Below are 23931 nucleotides of genomic sequence, written 5' to 3' on the forward strand. Positions count from 1 at the left end.
CCTTGCGTCCGCCCTGGAGGACAAGCGAGCTGCCACCAACTCCCTACCACCCCCAGCAGCATCACACCCCTTACGGACGACCTTTGTCTGCGAAGGGGCTAAACCACCGAAGAGCGGCTCTACATCATTAGAGCGAGACCAGCTGCGCTTGGCCCACGACTGGAAAATGCTAGCTGACATTGGCCAGCAACTTGTGTTTCCTCCGGAGATCGCAACCACCACCCTAAGACCTGACATTGTGCTCTGGTCCCGTTCGCTCAAGAAGGTCTTCATCATTGAGCTCACAGTACCCTGGGAGGACTCAGTAGATGAGGCTTATGAGCGAAAACATCTGCGCTATGCCGATCTAGCTGCCGAAGCACGGCATCATGGCTGGAACACAGAAGTCCGACCAGTGGAGGTGGGCTGCAGAGGTTTTGTGGCAACATCTACAACCAGACTGCTTAGAGACCTGGGAATTAAGGGCCAGAGCCAGCGTTCGGCAATCAGAGCTGTATCGGAGGCGGCAGAAGGCAGCAGTCAGTGGCTCTGGATGAAGAGGAAAGACCCCAGCTGGGCCCCGAAGTGAGAGGGCCAGGAGGTATGCGGTCAACAATGCTTGACTCAGGGAGGAGGACGCCCCTGCCATGCATAGTCCCATGGGATGTTGGTTATCTACAACAAGGCAACTCCTATGACTAATTGGGAATGGGACGCAAGCGTAGGATTGATCACCCTGTCGCTGGCCGCCTTTGGGGAGGGTGTATAGTATGAAAGGCCGAAACACCCTAGGAACCAAAGGTACACTACTGACGATGCGCTCCACAAATGTCGCCAGGCTCACTGTTCATGAACTCTTGGAAGTGTTTGCACAAAGGATAGTAACATCTCATCCTGTGTTCTTGGAATTTGAAACACGGCCACACGGCTCAATCTTGCCTACAGATTTGTTGTGGTGCAGGTGAGAATGGGGTTCACACAGAGGTCATGGAGTAAGATGCGGTGGTGCCACACAGGAAGTGAAATATTTTTATTTACGTTTTAAACTTTAAAACATGTTAAAATTAAACATTTAAAAGTATAAACCCCTTAAACAAAGTGGAAATTCAAGTCATTTTATTTATATATTTGTTATTTTGAGCATTATTGGTCGATTTGGATGGAATGATCTCAGAGTACAGATTTGTTTATTCGGTGCATGACGTAGGGCTTTTTATTATCGAAATAAAACTGTTCATCGAACCGTTACCAAGTTCTTGTGGATTTTACTCAATCATGATTTCCGTGACCTCCATGCAAAAATCGCAGCCTTTATTATGGCCACAACACACGTTCAAATGTACAAAATTAACATCACCATGCTTTGCTAGAGATCGGGACAAGTGAACATATATACGCATCTCAGTGGAGTTGATCTAGTTCCAGAGCCTGGGAATGCATCATTATGGTCGGTAAATAAAATAAACCACCTTCTGTTCCGTATTGCCACGTGCAATTTTAATTTATTATAGTCTGTCAGGAAAATTAACCATGGTAATAGCGGTAAAGAGTGAAAATGAGACGATTGACCACTCGATGAGTGACTAGTGAGTGCTGGATAATTAATAAACCTGACTTTCTATTGGAATAACGTTAACCAGCAGAATTCACGTTATCTGCCAGAATTTGTTTGAACATGCACACATTGGGCTGGTTTCACTGTTTTGGTGATCATAATTAATCAATAATGTTAAGTACTGCTGGTTTACTCACTGAGCACTGAAATAGAGTAATCTGGGTAGTAAATAATTTATTTCTATATGGCTCAGAATAAAGTATAAAACAGTCTACATACAAAGTCTATCTGGAAATCGGTCTTACAGACTTAGGTTATCCAGCAGCATTTGTTTAAATTCACAATATCTGGGCTGCTTTCAGTAGTCAGCTTGCTAAACAAATACTGCTGATATAAGTAAAGGTACAGGTGCAGCCCTGCAATTGCACACTGACATCACTAGCATTGAAACGGGTTTCCACAAGACGGAGTTCTAAAGAGCCCCTCTGGAGGGTATTTGGCCTACTTTTCCACGCTGACCAGAAGTCTTGGAAGATGTGGGAGGACCCATATTTTACCCCACGTGACTTACCTATGAACTGCGGTTAACTCATTTATGATCCTGGAATGGCAGAGGAGGTGTTGGGAGATTTAAGAAACGTGCACCTCTGTTTCAACTTTCTCACCGAAAGATAAGCATGGCATATGGTTATTATAAGCAAAACATTTCCCCTTCATTTGTAAACAACACATCAAATATTCATATAATTTATCCGGGCAATGTGGCTGCGACAAATGTAGTGTTGTCTCATGAGGATATTGAGAAATTCGCGCTGATTTCTTTTAATCAGCCACAAGAGCTTCTCTGAACTTCAGCAGAACTTTACAAGGACCCTGCTTTGGATATTGAACTCAAATGTATGCCTCACTATCGTTTTGTGCCTCCACATATAAATACAAATAGATTTTAGTCCATCGCCCTATCGACTTTCCAGACCATATCATCAAGCAGCATGTATTTAAGTTAGAAACCTGTTGACTGATTTCAACACTATGGACCTCATCAGTAAAGTCATGCTGCTGGATGTACCTGGTGCCATTGCTATTGTTAGCTGATAACAATATATAGACGTCACATATTTAGGATATGTATCGTTTCATCTATAGAAATGATTGTGTTTCCACATACTACTTTTGAAAATGTATTTAACAAAAATAAAATGACCAAATTATCATTATCGACATTGTTGCTTTTTTGATCATTGTTGTCTTGTGTTGATCCTATCATGAGAACACAGTGAGAAGAGAACGACGTGGGAAGCCAAGATAATACCTAGAGCGGCGGGGAATATTTTTATCTGAATCAGGGCCTCTTGTGCAGCAAGTTCAACAAACAAGAGACTTGAAACTAGTTCATTACTATTACGGCTTTTGCGATGTTACACAAATCTGAATATTTCAAGAGATGAGATCTACTATAATTTTCTCACCCATTTTGCAAAATATCGTTTAATCGTGATTGATATTGTTCAATCAATGTTTCTTCTAGATTTAATTTCCTGATGTAATGTAATAGCATCTCTAATGCACATTGCTGTCTCGTCACGCTGTGTTCATTAAATTAATTTTAAGGTCTCATTTGAAGTAGTTGAACTCAAAGTTTTTGTTCTTGAATTTGGCAGTTCGAGAGGTCCATGCGACAGGACCTGCCTTCGAAAAATCATGGCCCACATACGTCTTTAGGCGCGTTTGTATTACAACGAAATTCATAGATGTGACGTCACATTTCTCAAACCCCCCCCTTCGCCACACAGTCACAAATATCTGACCCCCCCCCCCCCCACCTAGATGCGTGACGTCATTTATAGACTGCCACAAAGTCTGCCCGGCCATCGGTCTTCCAGACTTAAGTTATCCAGCAGCATTTGCTTAAACTCGCAAACTCAGGGCCGGTTTCACCCATCTGGGCCTCATCAGTAGGGTCAGTTTGCTAATACTGCTGATAAAAGTGAAGCTACCGGTGCAGCTCTGCAATTGCTTACACAACTGCCAGTGGAAGGCCTACACGAGACGGAGCTGTAAAAATACCCTATTTGGCCTACTCTTCCACGCTGATCAGACGTTTTGGAAGAGGTGTGAGTACCCAGACTTAACCCCGACCACACTCATATGGGACCCCATGGTTTCGACTAACGTTAACATTTTGATTAACGCGATGTTTGCGTTATGCACGTGGGCGCCAATTTCAGCCAAACAACTCTCTTGCATACCAGGTGATTTTAATATATTCGGTTGAACGTTATTTTGGTTAACAATCGTTTTCGTGGAATGGATTATAAACGTTAACCGAGGGACTATTGTATATGCAGTGCATAGACGTCACATATTTAGCATATTTATAATTTATCTAAAAAATATATATCGTGCTTACCCCATAAAATAAAATGACCAAGTAAGCATTCTTAATCTTGTTGTTTTTTTGACAATTGTTAGTTTGTTGTCTTGTGTTGGTCCGATCATGGGAACAGTAAGGAGAGAAGAACGTGGCAAGTCAAGGCAATTCCCAGAGCAGCGGAGATTTTTTTTTTATTACACGCTTTTATTTAACTCACTCTGTCGTATCCTCAAATCTTGTAACTCAATTTTAACCCACTTCCCAATGTAGTATCGACTGCAAACTTGGTATACTTATGTCATACTGATGACAATACTACATTCTATCATTAAAAATAAAAAGTATATCTTTTTTAACAATCTTTTTTATATGTTATGTTTCGGCTTGGGTCTAATTGTCCACGCTCAACTGACGTTGGCTGTAATTGTCTACGGCCCCTTACGTTATGGCAAGCTTCGGGGCCACTTCCTGGAGTCATAGAGTTCTGCCATTCCTCGTACGGGACACTTCATTAAAGCGTGTTTAAAAAAAAAAGTATTTTTAAATATTATGATCTGACTCGGGTCCCACGGCGCTTTGAGTCTAACAATCACGAGACTTGAAACTCCTCAATTGCAATCAGGGCTTTTGGATGTCACAAAAATCGGAATATGGCTAGAAATTATATCCAGGGTAATTGAGTGGCCATTTTGCTAAATATCGTTTTATAGTGATTGATATTGCTCAATCAAAGTTTCTTGTATATTTATTTTCCTGATATTTACGAAATAATAAAATCTAAATATTTACTTTTAAATAGGTGTGAGTGGGGGTGTGTTTTGTTCCAGCTTATAACATTGTGTGTGCCACTTTCTATTTGAAGTTGTGCTACGGTTTGGAAGTGTTTTTGGTGACTGTCTTACAACCAAAAACCGTCAACGCGAGTGATGTGTCACTAAGGGGCCGTCCATAAATGACGTCACGCGATTTTGGACGATTTTTGACCCCCCCCCCCCCGTCGTCACACGTCGTCACAAAAAGTCAAACCCCCCTCAAATATGACGTCACAAAGCTCTGCCCCCCCCCCCCCCCCAAAAAATAAAACATGCTTCAAATCGCTTTAAACTATTGTCATTGTAGTACGTATTTAATGTGGCGCTGCACTCTGATGTTGTAGGAGAAAACATTTATTAAAACGTCTTTAATTAAGTAGAACGTGTTATCTATATCTAAAGTTGTGCATTTTGATGTGACGTCACATTTCTCAAACCCCTTTGTCACACATCGTCACAAATGTCTTTCCCCCCCTAGGTACGTGACGTCATTTATGGACGGCCCCCAAGGGTGAAAAATTGCCCTACGCTCACACGACTTAATCTGCCAAACGAGCACGAGTGACCTGGCTTACCAAAGATATCAGTGACGCCGGCAAACAGTTTATGTAGCTATCGACTCTATGGACATGATGAATAAACCGCCAAAATAATTAATAAATTAATTGACAAGTGAATCAATGAATGAATCTACGAATTGAAGAATGACGAATTATGAAATGAATGAGCTGGTGAATGCTGGTGACACGCCCGCTGTTGCGTTGTGTACTGGGAGTACACACTGCACGAGCCTCAGGTTTAATAGAAGGCCAGGTACCGTGATGTATCATCAATGCATCATCATCTGTACACCGATTACAAGCCAGTCTCATACCACAGCGATCAGTAGTGCAACTTGGTTGCATGCAACTGAATCTTTTATACGTGGACGTCTCTACAACCAGTTGCCAACACTCTTTGGTTCTTTCGGTAAAGTCACGTAGGTATAAAATAATTAAATCACGACGTTTTGGGCGCAACACAAGCGTCCGTCATCAGGTGGGACAACCACAGCAAGAAACAATTGCTGAAGAATTATACCTACGTGACGTTACCAAAAGAACCAAAGAGTATGGATCCCTGATGTCACGAAAACTTCCAATCAGTTGCCAACATGTGCACAACCTACCAAACAGCTGATCGCTCCGTCCCAACCGCATTGCGTTCTGCACTGCACCACTTTGGCATTCCCTCTTTCATCGTCTCTTTTCCCAAAACCGCCTTGTTCAATTATCTGTTCCAGCTTGGACAGCATGTAACGGCAGTCGATACAGCAGCCGGCTCTACTCTCGCGTAAACCCGCTCGCCGGTGTGCAGGGACGAGCGTCGCCACCGCGAGTGTTCTCATGGCCATGCCGAACACGCGGGTTCCTTTTGCCTGCTAATGCTCACAACGCAGCCACCACATCGCGTGGAAATAGATCATCTACAATTTACGCTAATGTTTTGCTAATGACATGCTTATCGCATGCTAATAACGTTGCTCGTTATTTTGAAGTTCACCTTTCAAAGCAGCCCTGCACCTTGTTCCCACTCACCAAATCTGTTATAATTTTACACGCTTTCTTTTAACTCACTGTCTGTTGTCGTTGTCGTTATTGTATCCTCAAATCTTGTAACTCAATTTTAACCCACTTCCCAATGTGGTATCGACTGCAAACTAGGTATATTTATGTAATACTGATGACAATACTATATTATATTATAAAAATATATATATATGTGTAAAGGGGGAGCCGACACCAGATTGCAGGGGTCTCGTCCTTTATTCCTTTTCTTCCATCCACACCTGTCCCCAGCCGTCCCAATATCGTTCCCGCCAAAAGGCCCCCTCTTCCCGCCCGTTCTCTCCTTATATCTCCTCGATCACCCCTCCCACTAACCCACCTATTGGTGGGAATCCTTCCCCTGACACCCCTACATCACGCCCCCCCTCCCCCCCGGAGAAAAAATAACCGTCCTGCCTCCCCCATGGACCATTTAAGTCTCCCCATGCCTCCCACCACTGACAGTGACGACAGCCCTTACCCCCCCCACAACCATACAATGCAATATAACACAACGAAATCAATTGCGCGGCCTGCCCAGGTCTCTAGCCAGCATCCCGTAACAGCCCGGACATCCACAGGCAGCAGATGACCGTGGCGGCCCCCTCCTTCGAAGGCCCTCTCGTCGCGGTCCCTGATTCGGTGGTGCCGATGTCGCCTTGCCTGGCGCCGCTGTCTCTCCGGCCCCCGCTCGTGCCGCCGCTCCGTCAGGCCTCACATGGGGTGCTGTAGGTGACAAGGGAACACAAGGCACCGAACCCCCTGCCGGTCGGCGCGTGGTGGTCGGCGACCTTGGCCTGGGTAGGGATGATGATGATGTTGGCAGTGATGTTGGTGGTGATGTTGGTGAAGATGACGGTGGAGAGATGTATGGCTTAAGGCGGGTGGGGTGTACAAACCATCGTCGCTTACCCAGTTGGACCTGGACGCACTGCGGTCGGAGTGCTTTAATGACCTCGACCGGCCCTTTCCAGGGTCGGTGCAGCTTTGGTGAGAGGCCAACCGGCACCTGAGGACAGTGTAGCCATGCCTGGTCCCCGACTTTAAAGGGCTAGGCTGTCACTGTCCTCTCCCGTATCCGTACATTACTCTCTTGGCTCGTGGCCGATGCGGCCTCGGCTGCTTGGCGGGCCTCTCTCAAATAAATGAGGGAGGTCTTTAGTGCCTTCGGCCATGCGTCGGCTCTTGCGGGAATGTCCGTCAGCTGCACCTCAATAGGCGGAACGGGATCCCGTCCGTACATCAGGAAAAACGGCGAGAACCCCGTCGCCGCGTGTGGGGCCACCCTGTACGCCGCTAAGACCGATGGAATGTGGAGGTCCCAGTCGGAATGGTTTTCGTCCACCACTTAGGACAGCATGGCCGCTATGGTGCGGTTAAGCCGCTCTACCATCCCATCGGTCTGGGGATGATACGGAGATGTTCGGACCTTTTTAGTGCCCAGGATAGAGCAGACGTCCTTCAATAGCTGTGAGGAGAAATTCCTGCCCTGATCCGTGAGCAACCGCTCCGGTGCCCCCTTATCAAGGACATAGCCTCCCACGAAGGCATCGGCGATGGTCTGTGCCGTTTGGTTCGGGAGGGCCCACGCCATCGGCCACCTCGTGCAGTACTCGACTCCGACCAACAGGTATTTATTTCCCCGTGGCGTGACCGGCAGTGGTCCCAGGATGTCCAACGCAACCAATTCGTTGACCCTGGTCACCGTGATGGGCTGTAGGGGCGCCCGGCTTACCCGGGGTGGCGGCTTTCGCTGCGCACATTCGACGCAGGTAGCGACCCATCGATGCACGTCAGCGGTCATACCTGGCCAAAAGTACCGACCCTGTAATGTGTACAGTGTCTTTCGCCCCGCCAGGTGCAGCAGCTGGCGGCCGTGTACGTCCATAACCAATTGTTGACGCAGCGACTCCGGAACTACCAGGCATCGCTGGCGCCCTTTCGGGTCCCATCGCATGAGGAGGTCCTCCCATACGATGTACTCCTCCCCCCCTGCCTCTGCTGAGGCGCGTAGCATTCGCAGTGGGGCTTCCTCCAGCTGTAGCCGTCTCCAATCGTCCAAGGTCAGCCCCAGGTCATGGTCGGTCAGCTGGACCTCACCCTGTGCGCCCTCCGCCGTGCGTACGGGAGCGATGACCGTCCCCTCCGGCCTCGCCTCCTTGCAGCGTGCCCCGCCTGTGGTGCATGCACAAGGGCCCTGGGGCGCCAGTTGGGACAATGCGTCTGCGTTGGCATGTCTGGTCCCTTTGCGATGCACTACTTGGTACCTGTACTCCTGCAGGCGCTCTATCCATCTGGCCAGCTGGCCCGAAGGCTGGTCGATGCGGAGCGAATACTGCAAGGCCGCGTGGTCAGTGCGGACCGTAAATTTGCGACCATACAGGTAGGGTCGGAATTGCTGCACGAAGTGAACGACTGCCAGGAGTTCCCTACGTGTGACGCAGTAGCGCTGCTCCGCTGATGAAAGCACGCGACTACCATAGGCGATAACCACCTCCCGACCCTGCTGGACTTGCGACAAAACACTGCCGATGCCCACATCGCTGGCGTCCATGTCCAGGATAAAGGGGAGGCCAAAATCCGGAAAGGCCAATGGTGGTGCATCTGTCAGACATGAGCGCAGCTGCTGGAATGCCTCTTCCTCCAGAGGGCCCCAATAAAACCTCTGGTTCTTCGCCGTCAACACGTGCAAGGGCTTGGCAATGGTTGCGAAGTTGGGCACAAAGCGGCGGTAGTAAGAAACGAACCCCACAAACCGGCATACCTCTGGAACCGTTGTGGGAACAGCCCAGGCCCTCACGCAGGCCGTCTTTTCCGGGTCTGTAGCCACTCCAGACTCACTGACGACGTGGCCCAAGTAGCGTACCGACGACTGCATAAGGTGGCACTTCGACGGCTTGAGCTTCAAGTTCGCATTCCGGAACCGCAGGAATACCTGACGTAATCGGTCAATGTGTTCCTCGAATGATCGGCTGAAGACAATGACGTCATCCAGGTAGATGAGGCACGTTTCCCATTGGAGGCCTGCTAAGGCCAACTCCATTATGCGTTGGAACGTCGCCGGCGCAGTCTGGAGGCCCATAGGCAGGCAGTTGAACTCGAACAGGCCCTGTGGTGTCCGGAATGCTGTTTTAGGCCGGGAGTCCGCGTCTAGTGGGACCTGCCAGAACCCGGACAATAAATCCAGCGTACTGAAAAATTTTGCTCCCGCCAGTGCATCCAATGAGTCGTCAATACGTGGTAGGGGATATGCGTCGGCCAGCGTGACGGCATTGAGGCGTCGGAAGTCCACACAGAATCTCAGTGACCCGTCTGACTTCTTGACTAGGACCACTGGTGCCCCCCAGGGACTCGAGGATGGAGAAATTATGTCGGCCCGCAGCATCTCCTGCACCGCTTGTTGAATGTGCCCTTTTCCATTGGGCTCATTCTATATGTGTTTTGGCGCAGGGGTGCGGCATCTCCCGTGTTAATGTGGTGCTGCGACAGATTTGTGCGCCCTTGGTCGAACGGTCCCCGGCTGAACACGTCCGAGAACTCATGCAATAACGAGTGCAGCTGCTGTTTCTGGTCGGGCGGCAATCCCGGCTCAGGCCCCGCCAGCTGGTCCATCCACGATTCGGCCCCTCTGTCCTCGGACTGGCTGATGCTGCCTACAAGCTCGGGCTCTGTCCCTGGGGCTCCTAGTGACAAGGGACTAACGTGGGCCAGAACTGTTCCCTCCTGCACCGTCGCTGTTCTATCGGAGGTGTTCAGCACCTGAATGAACAGATGCTGGTTCCTCTGTACAATAGTTTCGGCTCCCACCAGCGCATGGCGATCCATGGCAGCTGACGCCGGAGACACCAGGATGGGTGAGTCTGGTCGGGCTGTCACGAGGGGGGACCGATATTGCAGCGGAATCAGCATCTGGGCTGCCGGGGGAATGGAGACAGACTTACTGACCAGAGCCTGCACATAGGGTACACCCTGGCTGGCCCCCTCCGCCTGTAGGAAATGGAGATGCGTTCCCTGGACTTCGACCCGCCCAATGGCCAGATCGATTTTCATTGGCATCCGCCTCAGAAAGTCCGTCCCCAACAGGCAGGGTACGGGCAACGTTGCGGAGACAAGGATGGGTCCTGCTACTGAAAGCTGCCCAATCTGTATCGGGGCTTCAACCTGGCCCAGGAAGCCCATGCTGCCTCCATTTGCTGCAATAAACGTTGTCTTGACGGGGACTAAAGGTCGGATTTTATCCGGCAGCATCTCATGCATGGTGCTCGAGATGATCGTGGCTGATGCCCCCGTATCCACCAAGATACGTGCCGACACTCCCGCGATTTCACCGACCAGGACCGAGGTTCCTGACGTGGCCGCTACCACCCGCCTTGCCAGCTTCCTCCATTGTGTGGCTGAGTCCGGCCACTGACCAGGCGGCGTCTCGTTATCCTGTGGTGCATGGTGAGATGATGGGGGATGGATGTGAATGGACCGAAGATGGGGTTCCTCCCTTTGGAGTGCATCGCAGCAGGGTGAGCGCGCCCTTGTTACATAGTGTGGGCTTACCCCTGGGTTGCGGGCTGGGCTCTCTATGTGGTGCAAATTGCCCCCCCTTGGTGATGTAGGGTGGGCCCCCCTTGTGGTGTGGGGGGGGGGGGCCCATTGTAGGGGGCGGTGGGGACTGGGGGGTGGGCCTTCCCGTGAGCCCCTCCCTTCTACCCTCCCTTTCCTTTGTCACGGGGGCGTGGTCCCCCTGGTTCTGTCTCGCTCCGCCGCAAAGCGGTGGTGAGGCGGGCCGTGGAACTGCTCCAGGGCGCAATGTCAATTTTGTGTGCCGTCTCAGCACACGGGCCGTTGCCCCTGGCAACTCGCCGGCGTCGTGGTAAACTGGTGAGGTCACGCCCGCCCGCGACGTCACGCCCGCCCGCGAAACCACGCCCGCCCGCGAAACCACGCCCGCCCGCGACGTCACGCCCGCCCGCGATGTCACGCCCGCCCGCGACGCCACGCCCGGTATCGACGCCACCCCCGGCCGCGACGTCACTTCCGCCCGCGACGTCACCTCCGCCCGCGACGTCACGTCCGCTTGCGACGTCACCTCCGCCCGCGACGTCACGTCCGCCCGCGACGTCACCTCCGCCCGCGACGTCCCTCCCGGCCTCGGTGCGACTCCCGGCGCGGTCCCCGGCCTCGGCGCGATCCCCGACGCGGTCCCCGGCCTCGGCGCGATTCCCGGCGCAGTCCACGGCCCTGGCACAATTCCCGGCGCAATCCGCGACACCACTTTCGGCCGCGACGTCACTTCCAGATGCAACGTCACGTCCGTTCGCGACGCCACTCCGGGTCGCGACGCCACTTCTGGTCGCGACGCAATCACAGGCCCCGGCGCTATCCCCGGCGCGATCCCCTTCCCCCGACCCGGACAATGGGGACCGGGGAACGACACCGACGGCGCCCACCCCGAGGAGACTCCCGGTAAGTTTGCGGCGTCGGAATTGTAATTGCTCGGCCCGACCGAGAGGCCGGGCGGGACGGCGTCACTCGCCTGGATCCTGTCGGCGTTCGGCCCCGGCGGGTTCCAGGTGACGTTGGCGGCCTCCGGCTCTGTGCGGCACCCCCTCGCCACATGCCCCTCTCGACCACAATGGTGGCAGACCCACGGGGCGTTCCGTCGGGGGGGCTCGGCGCGATGTTGTAGAGGCGGCTGCCAGCAACGCGGCGGCTGGTCGCGCCCCTGGTCCCTCTGCTCCGCCAGTCCCCGGATCGCCGCGTACACCTCCCGCAGCGATGGCTCCATCTCAGACGTCGGGGGTCCGTTCCCAGCTGCCCCACAGGCAGCCTGTGGCGACGGTGCAGGTTCGGTGGTTGGTGTCGCTGGACCCAGTAGCGCCGCGGCAACGGCTCGGCTGTTCCCCCCCGCCGCGCCAGCCACCGGGCCCACGGGTGGCGCCCGGACCATGACCTGCTCGTGGGCTTGGATGGTCCGGGCAGCCCACAGCGAGGTGCGTTCCCCCGGCGTCACCACGGGCATTACAACGCCAGCGCGGCAAGCGTAGGCGATGAGGTGCTCGACCACGAGGTCCTCGAGCGCTTCTTCCGCCAGGCGAGGGAAAGCTCTCCTCGCCAACACGAGCAGCGCACCCCTGTAGGCTAAAGGGGATTCTTTAGCCCCTCGCTGGCGATCCTGGAACCGTTTAAAGGCTCCTTCCGCCGGGCAATAGATCTCCCCCAAAGCCTCGTAGGCCGCCTGTAGCGTGGACTTGCTGTGCGAGGGAAGGGAGGTGTAAGAGGAGAGTGCTTCCTTGCCCAGAACGGATGGCAGCGCTCGTAGTGCCTCTTCGTCTGTCCACTCGAGAGCGTGGAAGGCAGCCTCGAATCGGCGGACAAACCCCTCCCAATCTTCTTCCTCAGCCACGAACTTGTCGACGGGCCCCAGCCGACGTGGCCGTCTGGCCACCTGCTCTCCGTGTTGGGTGTTTAGCCCTGGGGGTTTTGGCGGGAGCGGCGGCGGCTGGCGTGACGAGGTTGGTTGCGGCTCCTGCCCGGCCGGCTGGTCGGCCTCCGGGTCCCGTGGCCTCTCCTCCCGTAGTACGCGTGGGGGTGGGGGTCCCGGTGCTGGCGGGCCCCCTATAGGGAGCCTCTGCAGTAGCTCGTGGAGTGCCCTCTCCACGCGGGCCATGCGGTCCTCCATGGGGTCCTCCAGGCGATCCGGGCCCCCTGCTGCTGCTTCTGATAGCAGGCCCCCTTGTTGCCCGGGATGGGAAGGATCCCCGGCCCCTGCTTCCTCTTCCCTTGGCTCTTTTCCGCGGGGATTCTTTTTTGTAGCCATTGTAATCCCACCGCTGCTACCATATGTAAAGGGGGAGCCGACACCAGATTGCAGGGGTCTCGTCCTTTATTCCTTTTCTTCCATCCACACCTGTCCCCAGCCGTCCCAATATCGTTCCCGCCAAAAGGCCCCCTCTTCCCGCCCGTTCTCTCCTTATATATCCTCGATCACCCCTCCCACTAACCCACCTATTGGTGGGAATCCTTCCCCTGACACCCCTACATATGTTTAAACATTCTTTTTTATATGTTATGTTTCGGCTTGGGTCTAATTGTCCACGGTCAACTGCCATTGGCTGTAATTGGCCATGGTCCCTTACGTTAAGGCAAGCTTCGAGGGCCACTTCCTGGAGTCGTGGAGTTCTGCCATTACTAGTACATTTCATAAAAGCGTGTTTTTAAAAAAGTTTTTTTTAATATTACTTTTTGATCCTGACCCACCGTCAGTAATCGCCCGAGGTATGCACTGGCACCGCTCACTACGACCTCGTGACCTTGACCTGGGTTATTAATGATTGACAAGAGTTGAATAGTGACAAACAAAGACAAGTACATTTTATTATAAGTTTAAAAAACATGAGCACGAGTCCGGAAACGCGATTGCGTGTGCGTGTCGTCATGTGCATGTCACCGTGTTTCCACTTTGTGTTGAACGGCAGTTGTAGTGTTTGATACTGTCCATGCATCCGCATCTCTTGTGTCTGTTCAGGAGAACGTGCTGCTGCTCTCTCATCAGCGCATTCTGCACCACTTCTTCCTCGGCTAATTCTCTCGACAATCCTCTCCTTTGGCTCCTCTTTGCTGATCCTCCTCCTGTTTATCGTTCTACTCCTGACCAGTTCAGCAAAAACAATTCTGAAGCGTCCAGCACAGGGAAGACGCCTTTATCTCTCTCTTAGGAGATGTGATGTGCTGCTCCGTCTACTCTCCCTCCGCTACCTATCCGCACAAATTGAATCAACTACTGCGGCATCTCTGTCGGTGTGCCGGGAAAAGATTTTAGCAAGATTATTAAAAATTTCCTTGCCAGCCACGCTGAGGAGAGGCTTGCGGAGCCCCAATGTGGTTTCAGGCCGGGGCCGTCCTGCACAGATGTCATATTCTCTCTCCATTCTCTCTCCCTCCGCTATATTAGATGTAAGGAATTTCAAAGGGACCTACATCTTTGCTTTATTTGCCTGGTCAAGACCTATGATACAATCAGTAACCCAGGGCTCTGGTTGTTATTTGTGCTTTCAAAGTCCCTGACCCTCTGCTCACAATCATGAAGGACCTTCATGATGGTGGGCAGACATAATGCGCTGTGCCTTGTGCGCCAAGTGGGTCAGAGGTCAGAGCGCTGAAATGGCAATGCTGAGATCCTGGGTTCGGATCGAGGCAGCTGCCTTAATGCCATGAAGAGGGGCCATTGCCCAAAACGTCACTTATTGGTGACGGTTCTTTTTAAGACCACAGTGTTATTGACGAACGTGTGGCTTTTTGTTATGTGTACACCACTGCCAATGCAGCAGCATCGCCGAATATAATTAGTTTCATCATTAAATTCGGATCCTCCCACTATTTGGCGTAATATATCTCTGAAGGTTACATTCTCAGTTTAATTGACGTGCGAAAAACACTCTCTGCAGGGCATATCAAGGTATAAAGCATCGTGAACCGGTGATAAACGATTGATCCTGAATGCACGTTGTGCACGGCAGTTTAGCCAGGACAAACCGGGAATCGCTCCCATGTCCGGGAAATGTCCTCAGCTATGAACGGTGCTCCACCTGGCGCCAGTAGTTTTGTTGCCAGGATCACCCAAACACATTTTAGTTGTGACAAAATGGCCAGCGGCTGTCTGTGACCTCTCCCGGCTGTCTGTGACCTCTCCAGCTGTCTGTGACCTTTTTGGCTCTCTGTGACTTCTCACGGCTGTCTGTAACTTCTTACGGCTGTCTGTGACCTCTCCAGCTGTCTGTGACTTCTCACGGCTGTCTGTGACTTCTTCCGGCTGTCTGTGACCTCTCCGGCTGTTGTCTGTGACCTCTTGGAGGTTACCTGGGCCAGGCCTGGCGCTGGATGAGTGGGACCTGGATTACTACACGCGACTGTTCCCGCAAGCGCGTGGGCCGGAACCCGACGAGCGTGGAATGCTTCGACATCGTGCAGTCAAATAGGCAAGCGGAGCCACTGCTGGCACAAGTGATTTAGTTAGCATGCACACACACAACAACCACCACACACATCCCGTTCCTATAAAACATTCCTTATGCGGCATATCCGATAAATTAGCTCCCGATAAAATACATTCACGGGAGTCTTTAAGTTTCCCGTGATGTGCGCCGTTTAGTTTGCATCAGCTTTTTCACTATATTCGGACTTTTAACAGATTTGCGCATAATTTACATTTCATAATTGATGCCACTGACACCGCTATTGGCAACAATTGCGGACGCAACGTCACTTCTTGTGACGTCATTTACCAGAGGTGTGGACTCGAGTCATGTGACTTGGACTCGAGTCAGACTCGAGTCATGAATTTGATGACTTGCGACTCGACTTGGACTTGCATAACAATGACTTTGTCCCACCTATGAGATGTGGACTCGAGTCATGTGACTTGGACTCGAGTCAGACTCGAGTCATGAATTTGATGACTTGCGACTCGACTTGGACTTGCATAACAATGACTTTGTCCCACCTCTGTCATTTACCCACGTCAACCCAAAGCTCTTTCCGGCAAGATGCCCTGCAAGGTACCCGGCCCACCGGCGCCCAACGAACGTCGGAGCAAGCGACGGATCGCACGGGTGGAATGAGTTGATGGCCTTAAGCCTGGCTCACATAGAGACCCATAGACGCACACAGAGACACGCATAATCACATGTATATCTATGTATGTTGAACTTTCGCACAGTACGTAGCCATCCGTGCTCATCGGAGGTGTGGGGAAGGACAACAAACAAAACTCACAGAGACCCACAGACTCGCATAGCAACCTATAGACTTGCATAGAGATCCATAGGTACCCAAAGACTGGGTTCTCAATTGTAGTGAGTTTTGTTGTCTCATCCTGGTCACCAACGTCTGCACACAAAAAACCCCATTACGTTGAATTAGTACTTAATTAATCTATTTAAATTTGGCCAAACATCCAACCGTGGGAATGAATGGCAGCGATCGTGCGACGGTCACACAGGGACCTGGGAGATGATCACGCGGGGGGGGGGGACCTGGGAGATGGTCACGCGTGGGGGGAACATGGAGACGGTCACGTGAGAGCTCCATGCGCTGTGTTGCCTTGCTGCGTGAAGGAATTTGTGATGGCGCACGAGGACGTCGCGCTGCCCAGGTATGGAAGCCTCTCCACTCTCTCCACAACTACCCCACCAATGGGGAGCTGAGGGGGTGGAGTCTTTGATGACACAAAACACCCAGACAGGTGCTTAGTTTTGGAGGGGCTGATGGTAAGGCCCCACCTCTTAGTAGAACACTTCAGGTTCAGCAGCAGTGCCTCCAACTCCTCCTCAGTGAGCAGCAATCAAAGTATTATCATTATACATAACATGATTGACCAATAGGGAGTCATCCCTCAACCGCACCCGAGCATTGATCAGCCTCCCATTGCATCTGTACCAGATGTAAATTACTGCTTATTGACCTACGCGGTCGAAAATATGTTCAATAATGTAGGTGTCAGGATATCCCTGTCGCACCCCAAGGTAGACAGGGAATGGCTCTGACTCCCCCGACTATGTAGCTTTACCCGGGCCTGGGTTTTTCATATCTGTAGAAGCAATCATAAATTAGTAATAGACTCGGATTCAGTCCCTCTGTACTCACGGAATGTAAACAATCTTAATAATTTACAATCAATAAAACACTGCATTTTTTATGGTGAAAGTCAAATTGCACGAACAAAAATCGTAAAACATTTAAATAAAAATGTGAGTTTTTGCAAGTATTGTATTTATTTACATGGTTGAAATAGGTGTGCTACTTGCACGATGACGGTTACGAAACCCACACATTGTCCCTTAGCTTCTTCTGGTGTCTGGGAGGATCCACTATGTAACAAATTTTTGTTCCTGGGTAGTAAAGTGTTATTTCGTAATTGCTTATGCCTTAAAAAGTATATAAAATGGCTATTATTAGCTTGTTCTGTACTCTTTGGTTCCTTCGTTAAAGTCACGTAGGTAGGAAAATAATAGATCACGACGTTTCAATCGCAACACAAGCAATCGTCATCAGGTGGGACAACCGCAGCAAGAAAAAAACTGCTGAAGTCGGCGTGTTCTGTTTACGAGGCAACCCTTACGAGTTGGCTGTCGGGTGGTGGCGGGTTTAACGACACATTTATATATTTACGCGATCGAAACCAAAAAAACCTGTATTATGAACAATAATATTGGTGTCTAAATTTGTGTCCAAAAACTGATCTGCTTGGAGTTAAAACACCTCACTTGTTTATTAAAAGGCTGGGTAACCTTAAATTATAATTACCACAAAGTTAAAGGTGCAGCTCTAAAAGTGCTTACATATACCACTGCTGGAGGAAGGGCATCCAGTAGAGGGAGCTCTAGAGAGCCGCTTTAGAGGGAAATTCTGGCCGACTCGTCCACACTGTCCAGATGTCTTAGAAAATATGGGAGTACCCACACTTCACACCACCACATGCACCTGTGGTATACCCATATGCTGCTGGGTGGACAGAGACTGGCGGATTCAAAGACATTTCCCCATCGATGTCAAATACACAAAGGTCAAACCTGACAGTTTATCGTCCAAAGGTTCCAAGACCAGTCGGTTGTCCTCAAAACCCCATCAGATGCGGCTGTAGACTTCAGAGAGTAGTCTAATACCGTATCTAAACTTGTGACTTCATCAGAGACTGGTCTGTCAGTAAATTGTCAATGACACTCTAACATGTGTAGTGGGTTCGAATTAGGTGCACACACACACAGCTTGGAGGCAACACTATTTATTAACGGTAAGTAATATAACACTGTACATGAGGTGGTGACCACCTTCCTCAACTCACTAACACTCTGGAACACTACACAGAGGGGACCAGGCAGGCAACGAGCTGCCTGATCCAGGACGACGACCCGGGACTTGAGGACCGATGATGACGTCTTCACTTCGGAGTTTAACAGCCCCGCTCTGCATCCACACCCCGCTTATATCCGCTCCGGCGTGGCTGGCTCCGCCCAGGCCACGCCTCCCTTCCCAGGCCAAGCCTCCCTTCCCCCACCTCACGGGAAGGTCTGGGTCCCTCCACCACGTGACCCCTCAGGCACCCCCTTGGGGCCCCCAGCCCTCGTACAGGCCGACACAGTAGTGACTTCCTATGTCACTACACATGTATGTCTATATACATTAAACCAATGAATAACATCTTGACACCCAGACACACAGCAAGGCAAGGGCTTCGAAATGTCAGCAAAGTAATGTTTTAATTGGAGAAAAATTGCAGGTCAAGGAAAACAATACATCGTACAGGGAGTGAGTTGTGTACAGGCAAAAGTAAAACGGTTCGTCATTATTATCACTCGCTTTTAATAAAGAGGTTTGCCCAGCGGCTTCCATGTACTTTTTCTGGTCTTGGAGAGTTATGAAAAGCTTGGATCACACTAATCAACAGCAGCGTTGTGCTGGTGATGAGATCGTTTGCCATAGAGGGCAGAGGTGGGGGGGGTTGCCACAAGTCAGCAACATCAACCCCAGGATGCGCATGCATGGTGTGCGTGCATAATGTATGTGCATTGCGCATGCACATGAATAACCCAACCGGTAATTGGTCCATTGTAATTTATATGAACACATTACCCCCCCGCACCTGTCTCTATTTAAGACCGAAACAGGATTTCTCCACAACTATGGCTGTCGCCTGATGATGCAAGTTGTAATTACTGGCGAAACGTCGTACTCGAATTGTAAATATTGTAGGTCGTAACGAATTTGCATGTTTGGTTTACGTGAAAAAACCTTACTAATTCGCTGTTTCGGGAGGTGGCGGGTTTACCAACATTTATATTTACGCGATATAACCCAACAATCTCTTATGCACATTGGTCGCCAAAGCCTACTACTACTGTGTTAAACATCAACCTATTTGGTTTTAGACTCAATTCCGTCATGTACTGTAAATATCTGCGTGTTTTTTTTTATTTCCAACGCCCCAGGAGGTGCAGAGGGTGGGCAATTCCATCACCGAACGAGGCGTTGCAACTCAAAACATTGTTAAGGGATAAGAGGGCGGTGTGCAGAGGAGATGCCCCGGTTCACGTGTCTCCTCGTGCGTGCTTTTTGAAATGTGGAGAGAAAATAATTTGCACAAACGTGCACATGCAAACGTGATAAAGGAACACGAATAATGCGAGCGAGTTGCAATGTTTAAACGAAATCAGACTCAGCGAATGAAACAAGTGACTGCATACATCGTATTACATTTTTTTGTTAAATGTATTTATATTATGCTGTCTGCTGCTGCTGTGTCCTGTACAGCACTTTGAGATCCTTGATTAAACATGCTATATAAATGTAATTATTATAATCACGGCAAATTACATCGACTTGCATCTACATGCTTTAACAGCGCCATCTATTAACTACAAATAGGCCAACTCACGCAGCTGAACGCAGACGAGCATGTCTCTACCACGTCTCTTAAGTGCTTAAAAACAACCCCGTCGTAACCTTCAAAAGTGCTCGCTCTCCGCAGCATTCATCGTCCAGCATGACTACATTTTTTACAATCACAATCGTTGGTAAACTGAAACGCTTCTCATAAATTTCACCAAAAGTTGTATATTTTGGGCTTTTGCCAATAAATTGCTTAGTTAACGTCTCCCCATGCCTTGTTGATAATGGGATTTTCTTTTGTTTACCATACATCACCATGTTGGTAAGTGTGGGGTGGTGAAGGTGGGGTGGCAGATTGAGTTTAAATGTCATTCAATTTAAATGTCATACTCACGGTGTCTGTAAATCAATCAAAATTGCAGGGGCTCATAGCGTAGCACCACAACTTCTGCGCCAGACACTAACCGCAGAACTAATTTACACATTTTTGTCACAAATATCTGTAAGGATAATTCCCCCCTTTCTATATTGTTCCATTGGCTGTTTTGTAATGGTTAAATTAGTTGTAAGATATGATTTATCCAATTTAACAAGTTACAGAATTTCAAATGTTTAAACTTATTCTTTGGGTCGTCATCAGGCGCTTGATGACGACCGCTTGTGTTGTTGATCGAAACATCGTAGTTTTTTGTTTATTTTATTTTTATTAATTTGAACCTATCTACGTGACTTTACCGAAAGACCCAAAGAATACGAATTCCTGCGGTCACGAAACTTTAAGTCAAGATGTTTAAACTTACTCTTTAGTCGATGAACATAGCACCACTGTCATCAGTCGTATTCAAGAATTTAGACTGCAGCAAATGTATAAACAAGCCCAGCCCATGGGAAATCATTGCCAAGACATGTAACATTCATACGCATACAATCAAAGCATGTAGCAACACTCGTGGGGTGCTGGGCTATGTGCTGCACCACCAAATACACCTTCGACCCACCCAAGTTCACCTTTCTTAGCGGAAAGTCATCATTATATATATGATGAGGAGTTGGAACCAGGCCTATATGGACGATGTAGTAATTGGTGAACAAAATGCATATGAACTCACTCTAGTTCCAACTCGTTACAGTATTTAGTTCTGCGATTTTAACACGGAGCTAGAGAAAGATCCAGTTTATGTTTGGATGCGACTGCAGAATTGGCACATATCAATGCCCATTTCCATAAGCCCTGTGGCCTATTACACTGACGTGCTCCAGTCACTGACGATATCAAGCACGTCCGAAGTGAGCGTGCCGAAACCTTTGCACACAATACGCATACAGAAAACACCAAAAGAGCCTTCACTCAGCGTCACAAATATTCAGGACAAGCGAAGGCAAAACAACCATAACGCCCAGCGGCACCCTCAAATAGGTGCAGCTCATACTGCGGCATGCCGAGCAACCCGATTATTCTCTGCATTGAGAATGAAGCCACAGCAATGCGCACCAGGTACTTGTTTAACAGTCAAACTGTGGGAGGTGTAGGCGAGGTAACATTTTGACGAGATTACCAGAGGGAATTTAACCTGGTTCCCCGATACTGCAAAACAGCACATGAATCACTGAGCTACCACTCCTCCGCATGAATGGCGATGCGCAGAGGATATATTTTTTTATTAGCATTTGTGTACACTCATCGACCCATAACTCCAGCTGTGCAACTCGCAGCCTCAGTACTTCCACCGTGAGACAGGAAAGTGCAAGTGGCGAGTAAAAAGTTGAGCAAATAATTTGTCAATTTCCACTCGAACATCGCATAAAGTTCACGTGCGCATGCATGGTTTTCGGGGCAACAGGTGAGCAGAAACACAAATCACACACCACCCCAGAGAACCTTGCTTTTTTACACAACAGGAGGGGCACACAGTCGCCAACAAATAATCATTATGTTACACATAAGATAGAAATGATGTCTATATGTAACAATAACACAGTAAACAAATGTACCTTCTTCCAGGCCCTTTTGACATCAAAACCTGCACACGTCTATTTAGCTTACAAATCAAACACTCCTGAAACGATGACCCCTTGCTGCCTGTACTCATGAGAGCCGAGCAATGCCCCCCACGCATCCTTGTCCAGGATTGCAAAGATTCACTCCCCATGTGGTTCAATGAAATTCCCAATAACTCGAAAGTCAACTCTTTTGTCACGCAAAAGAGGACTTTATACGACTGTCACATTCTGTGTTGCCTTGTCTGTTCCATTCGTCTAATGGTACCACGATTGCACGGAGTTTGCATATTATTTTAAGAACCGATTTTAATTAATTAACATGTAAAGTGTTACACGTGTCTAGGGTTAGGTAGCTCAATGTTACTGGGATTTGCGATACCTGCAGATATAACATTCACAAATGCAATAGTCTCAATCGACATCAGCACATGTAGGCTGGAAACGAACAGAAAAAGCAACTCGCAAAGGTTTCGGTGATGCTCACAAATGGCAGGAAGGCGGCACACGATTCTCATCCGCACACAAGCTCGTGCATGCGGCTCGCACACGTGACTCGCGCCGAAGAGGCTGAGACAAGGCCGTGAGAATTGCGCATACAATGTGGCGGTCACATGCCAAGCGTGCAAGGCGTGATGGGGAGTCGTGCCTTCCTGCTGTATGTGGTCAGTGCACCCATGCGTAATGTTAATTCGACCGTGCGTGGTGTGACAAACGTACCGTTTCGGATGTCACCGTCAATAAAAAAAACGAAAGTAACAATAAATTATCAAATCTGCAAATGAAATGCTTAAACACCAAGCAGCACATTTTTTCACTCGACGAAAAACAAACCTACGGAGCTCAACGTTACGACTGCAGCCGAGGTCTCGGAGGGAGGGGCAGCACTTGTCACTGCACGAAGCAGCCAGCACTGGGCAGGAAGTCCTGCACGTATGTCGCCACCGCCTTGGACAGGTACGTCATGCTGCCATAGCGCCCGCTCGGAGCGCTGTCGTACAGCAGGTGGCAGATCTTCGTGTTCGGGTCCATGGCCAGCATGTTGTCGTCAGCACCCAGCGACCTCTGTCAGAATTGAACAGCGAGGCACGGGAGTCATGCGTGGCTTTTTGGAATGCTTTCCGTAAACGCTGTCCAACTCACGCTGTCAAGGTGCTGTATCCCGAGTACAGACGCCGACGGCTATCTGTTTTTAAATAGTTATTTTTGCTCTCCTTTGTGTGTTTTGACTAATCTGGCCAGTTTTCAGTAGGTTGAGTCCCTAACAGCAACACAACTTTACACTAAATGTCAATTACAGAAGATTATCTTTACGAGGGTTGTTGTTATCACACATTACAGACGAAATAGACAGAAAAGCAAATGCATAAATGCCTCAAGCTTAGTTGGAAACTGAAAGAGTATTCGCAATTCAGTGTAATCTGTTCGGTAATGGTTAAAAGTGAAGCCCTAAAATAGCGCCACTGATGGCTGAAGGTAGGACCCACATATTTTCCCAATGTGTTGATGATTCGGTCAATAAACCATAGGTGTACAGTAAAACCCCTATTAACGACCACCCCTGTTAACGACTAATCGCTTAACGACGAGCCTCCATAGAACCCTATGTGTAGTGTAGTGTATAGTAATGTAGTGTATAGTAATGTAGTGTATAGTAGTGTCGTGTATAGTAGTGCCATGTATAGTAGTGTAGTGCCTCCATAGAGCTCAATGTGTTCGCTTACCGACCATTCCCCTGTTAACGACGGGCTGTTGTAGGTACAGTAAATATTAATGCATTTATTAACCATGTTTCTTTTTATATTACGTGTTTATAATGTCGTTAGTATCTTAATGTATTAATATCCATCGTTTAAATATTATAAAGTACGTTTTTTGGGTGAAAAGGGGTAACTTTCGATGCTATCGGAACAAATTAAGCCTTTAACATGCATTTCCTATTCTTGCTCAACGACCAAATCACTGAACGACCGGTTTCGTGTAACCAATTGCCGCTGTTAAGAGGGGTTCTACTGCATCGTCTTAAACACATTCGTACATTAATGTCCTGCACAAATTAACCGATGCCCATGATGTCGCCAAGTCCCACCCATCACCTCCCATCCATCAGCAACTCGCGGCCTTGCTCTCCCGCACAGCGGAAGGCTCGGGTGGCAATGCGGCCCAACGACGGCGCATTCGTCACCGCATGCCACGGAGGTTCATGGGGTTCAACTCCGACAGGCTGAACCGGCGATTACCGCGGTGCAC

General features: G+C 49.5%; 1 protein-coding gene across 4 annotated transcripts in view; it reads right to left on the reverse strand.

Annotated features, from left to right (window-relative positions):
* Positions 1 to 18537: 18537 nt before the first annotated feature.
* The window catches only part of LOC144950997 (phosphorylase b kinase regulatory subunit alpha, liver isoform-like), a 65569-nt gene continuing 60175 nt past the window's right edge, over positions 18538 to 23931 (reverse strand). For all 4 annotated transcript variants that reach the window (XM_078881210.1, XM_078881209.1, XM_078881208.1 and 1 more), the window contains one exon: positions 18538 to 22746. In XM_078881210.1, coding sequence (XP_078737336.1) covers positions 22573 to 22746 — 174 coding nt within the window. In that variant the 3' untranslated portion in view covers positions 18538 to 22572. The remainder of the gene's footprint in view (positions 22747 to 23931) is intronic.

Source organism: Lampetra fluviatilis, chromosome 60 (genome assembly GCF_964198595.1).
Source record: "Lampetra fluviatilis chromosome 60, kcLamFluv1.1, whole genome shotgun sequence".
Taxonomy (NCBI): domain Eukaryota; kingdom Metazoa; phylum Chordata; class Hyperoartia; order Petromyzontiformes; family Petromyzontidae; genus Lampetra; species Lampetra fluviatilis.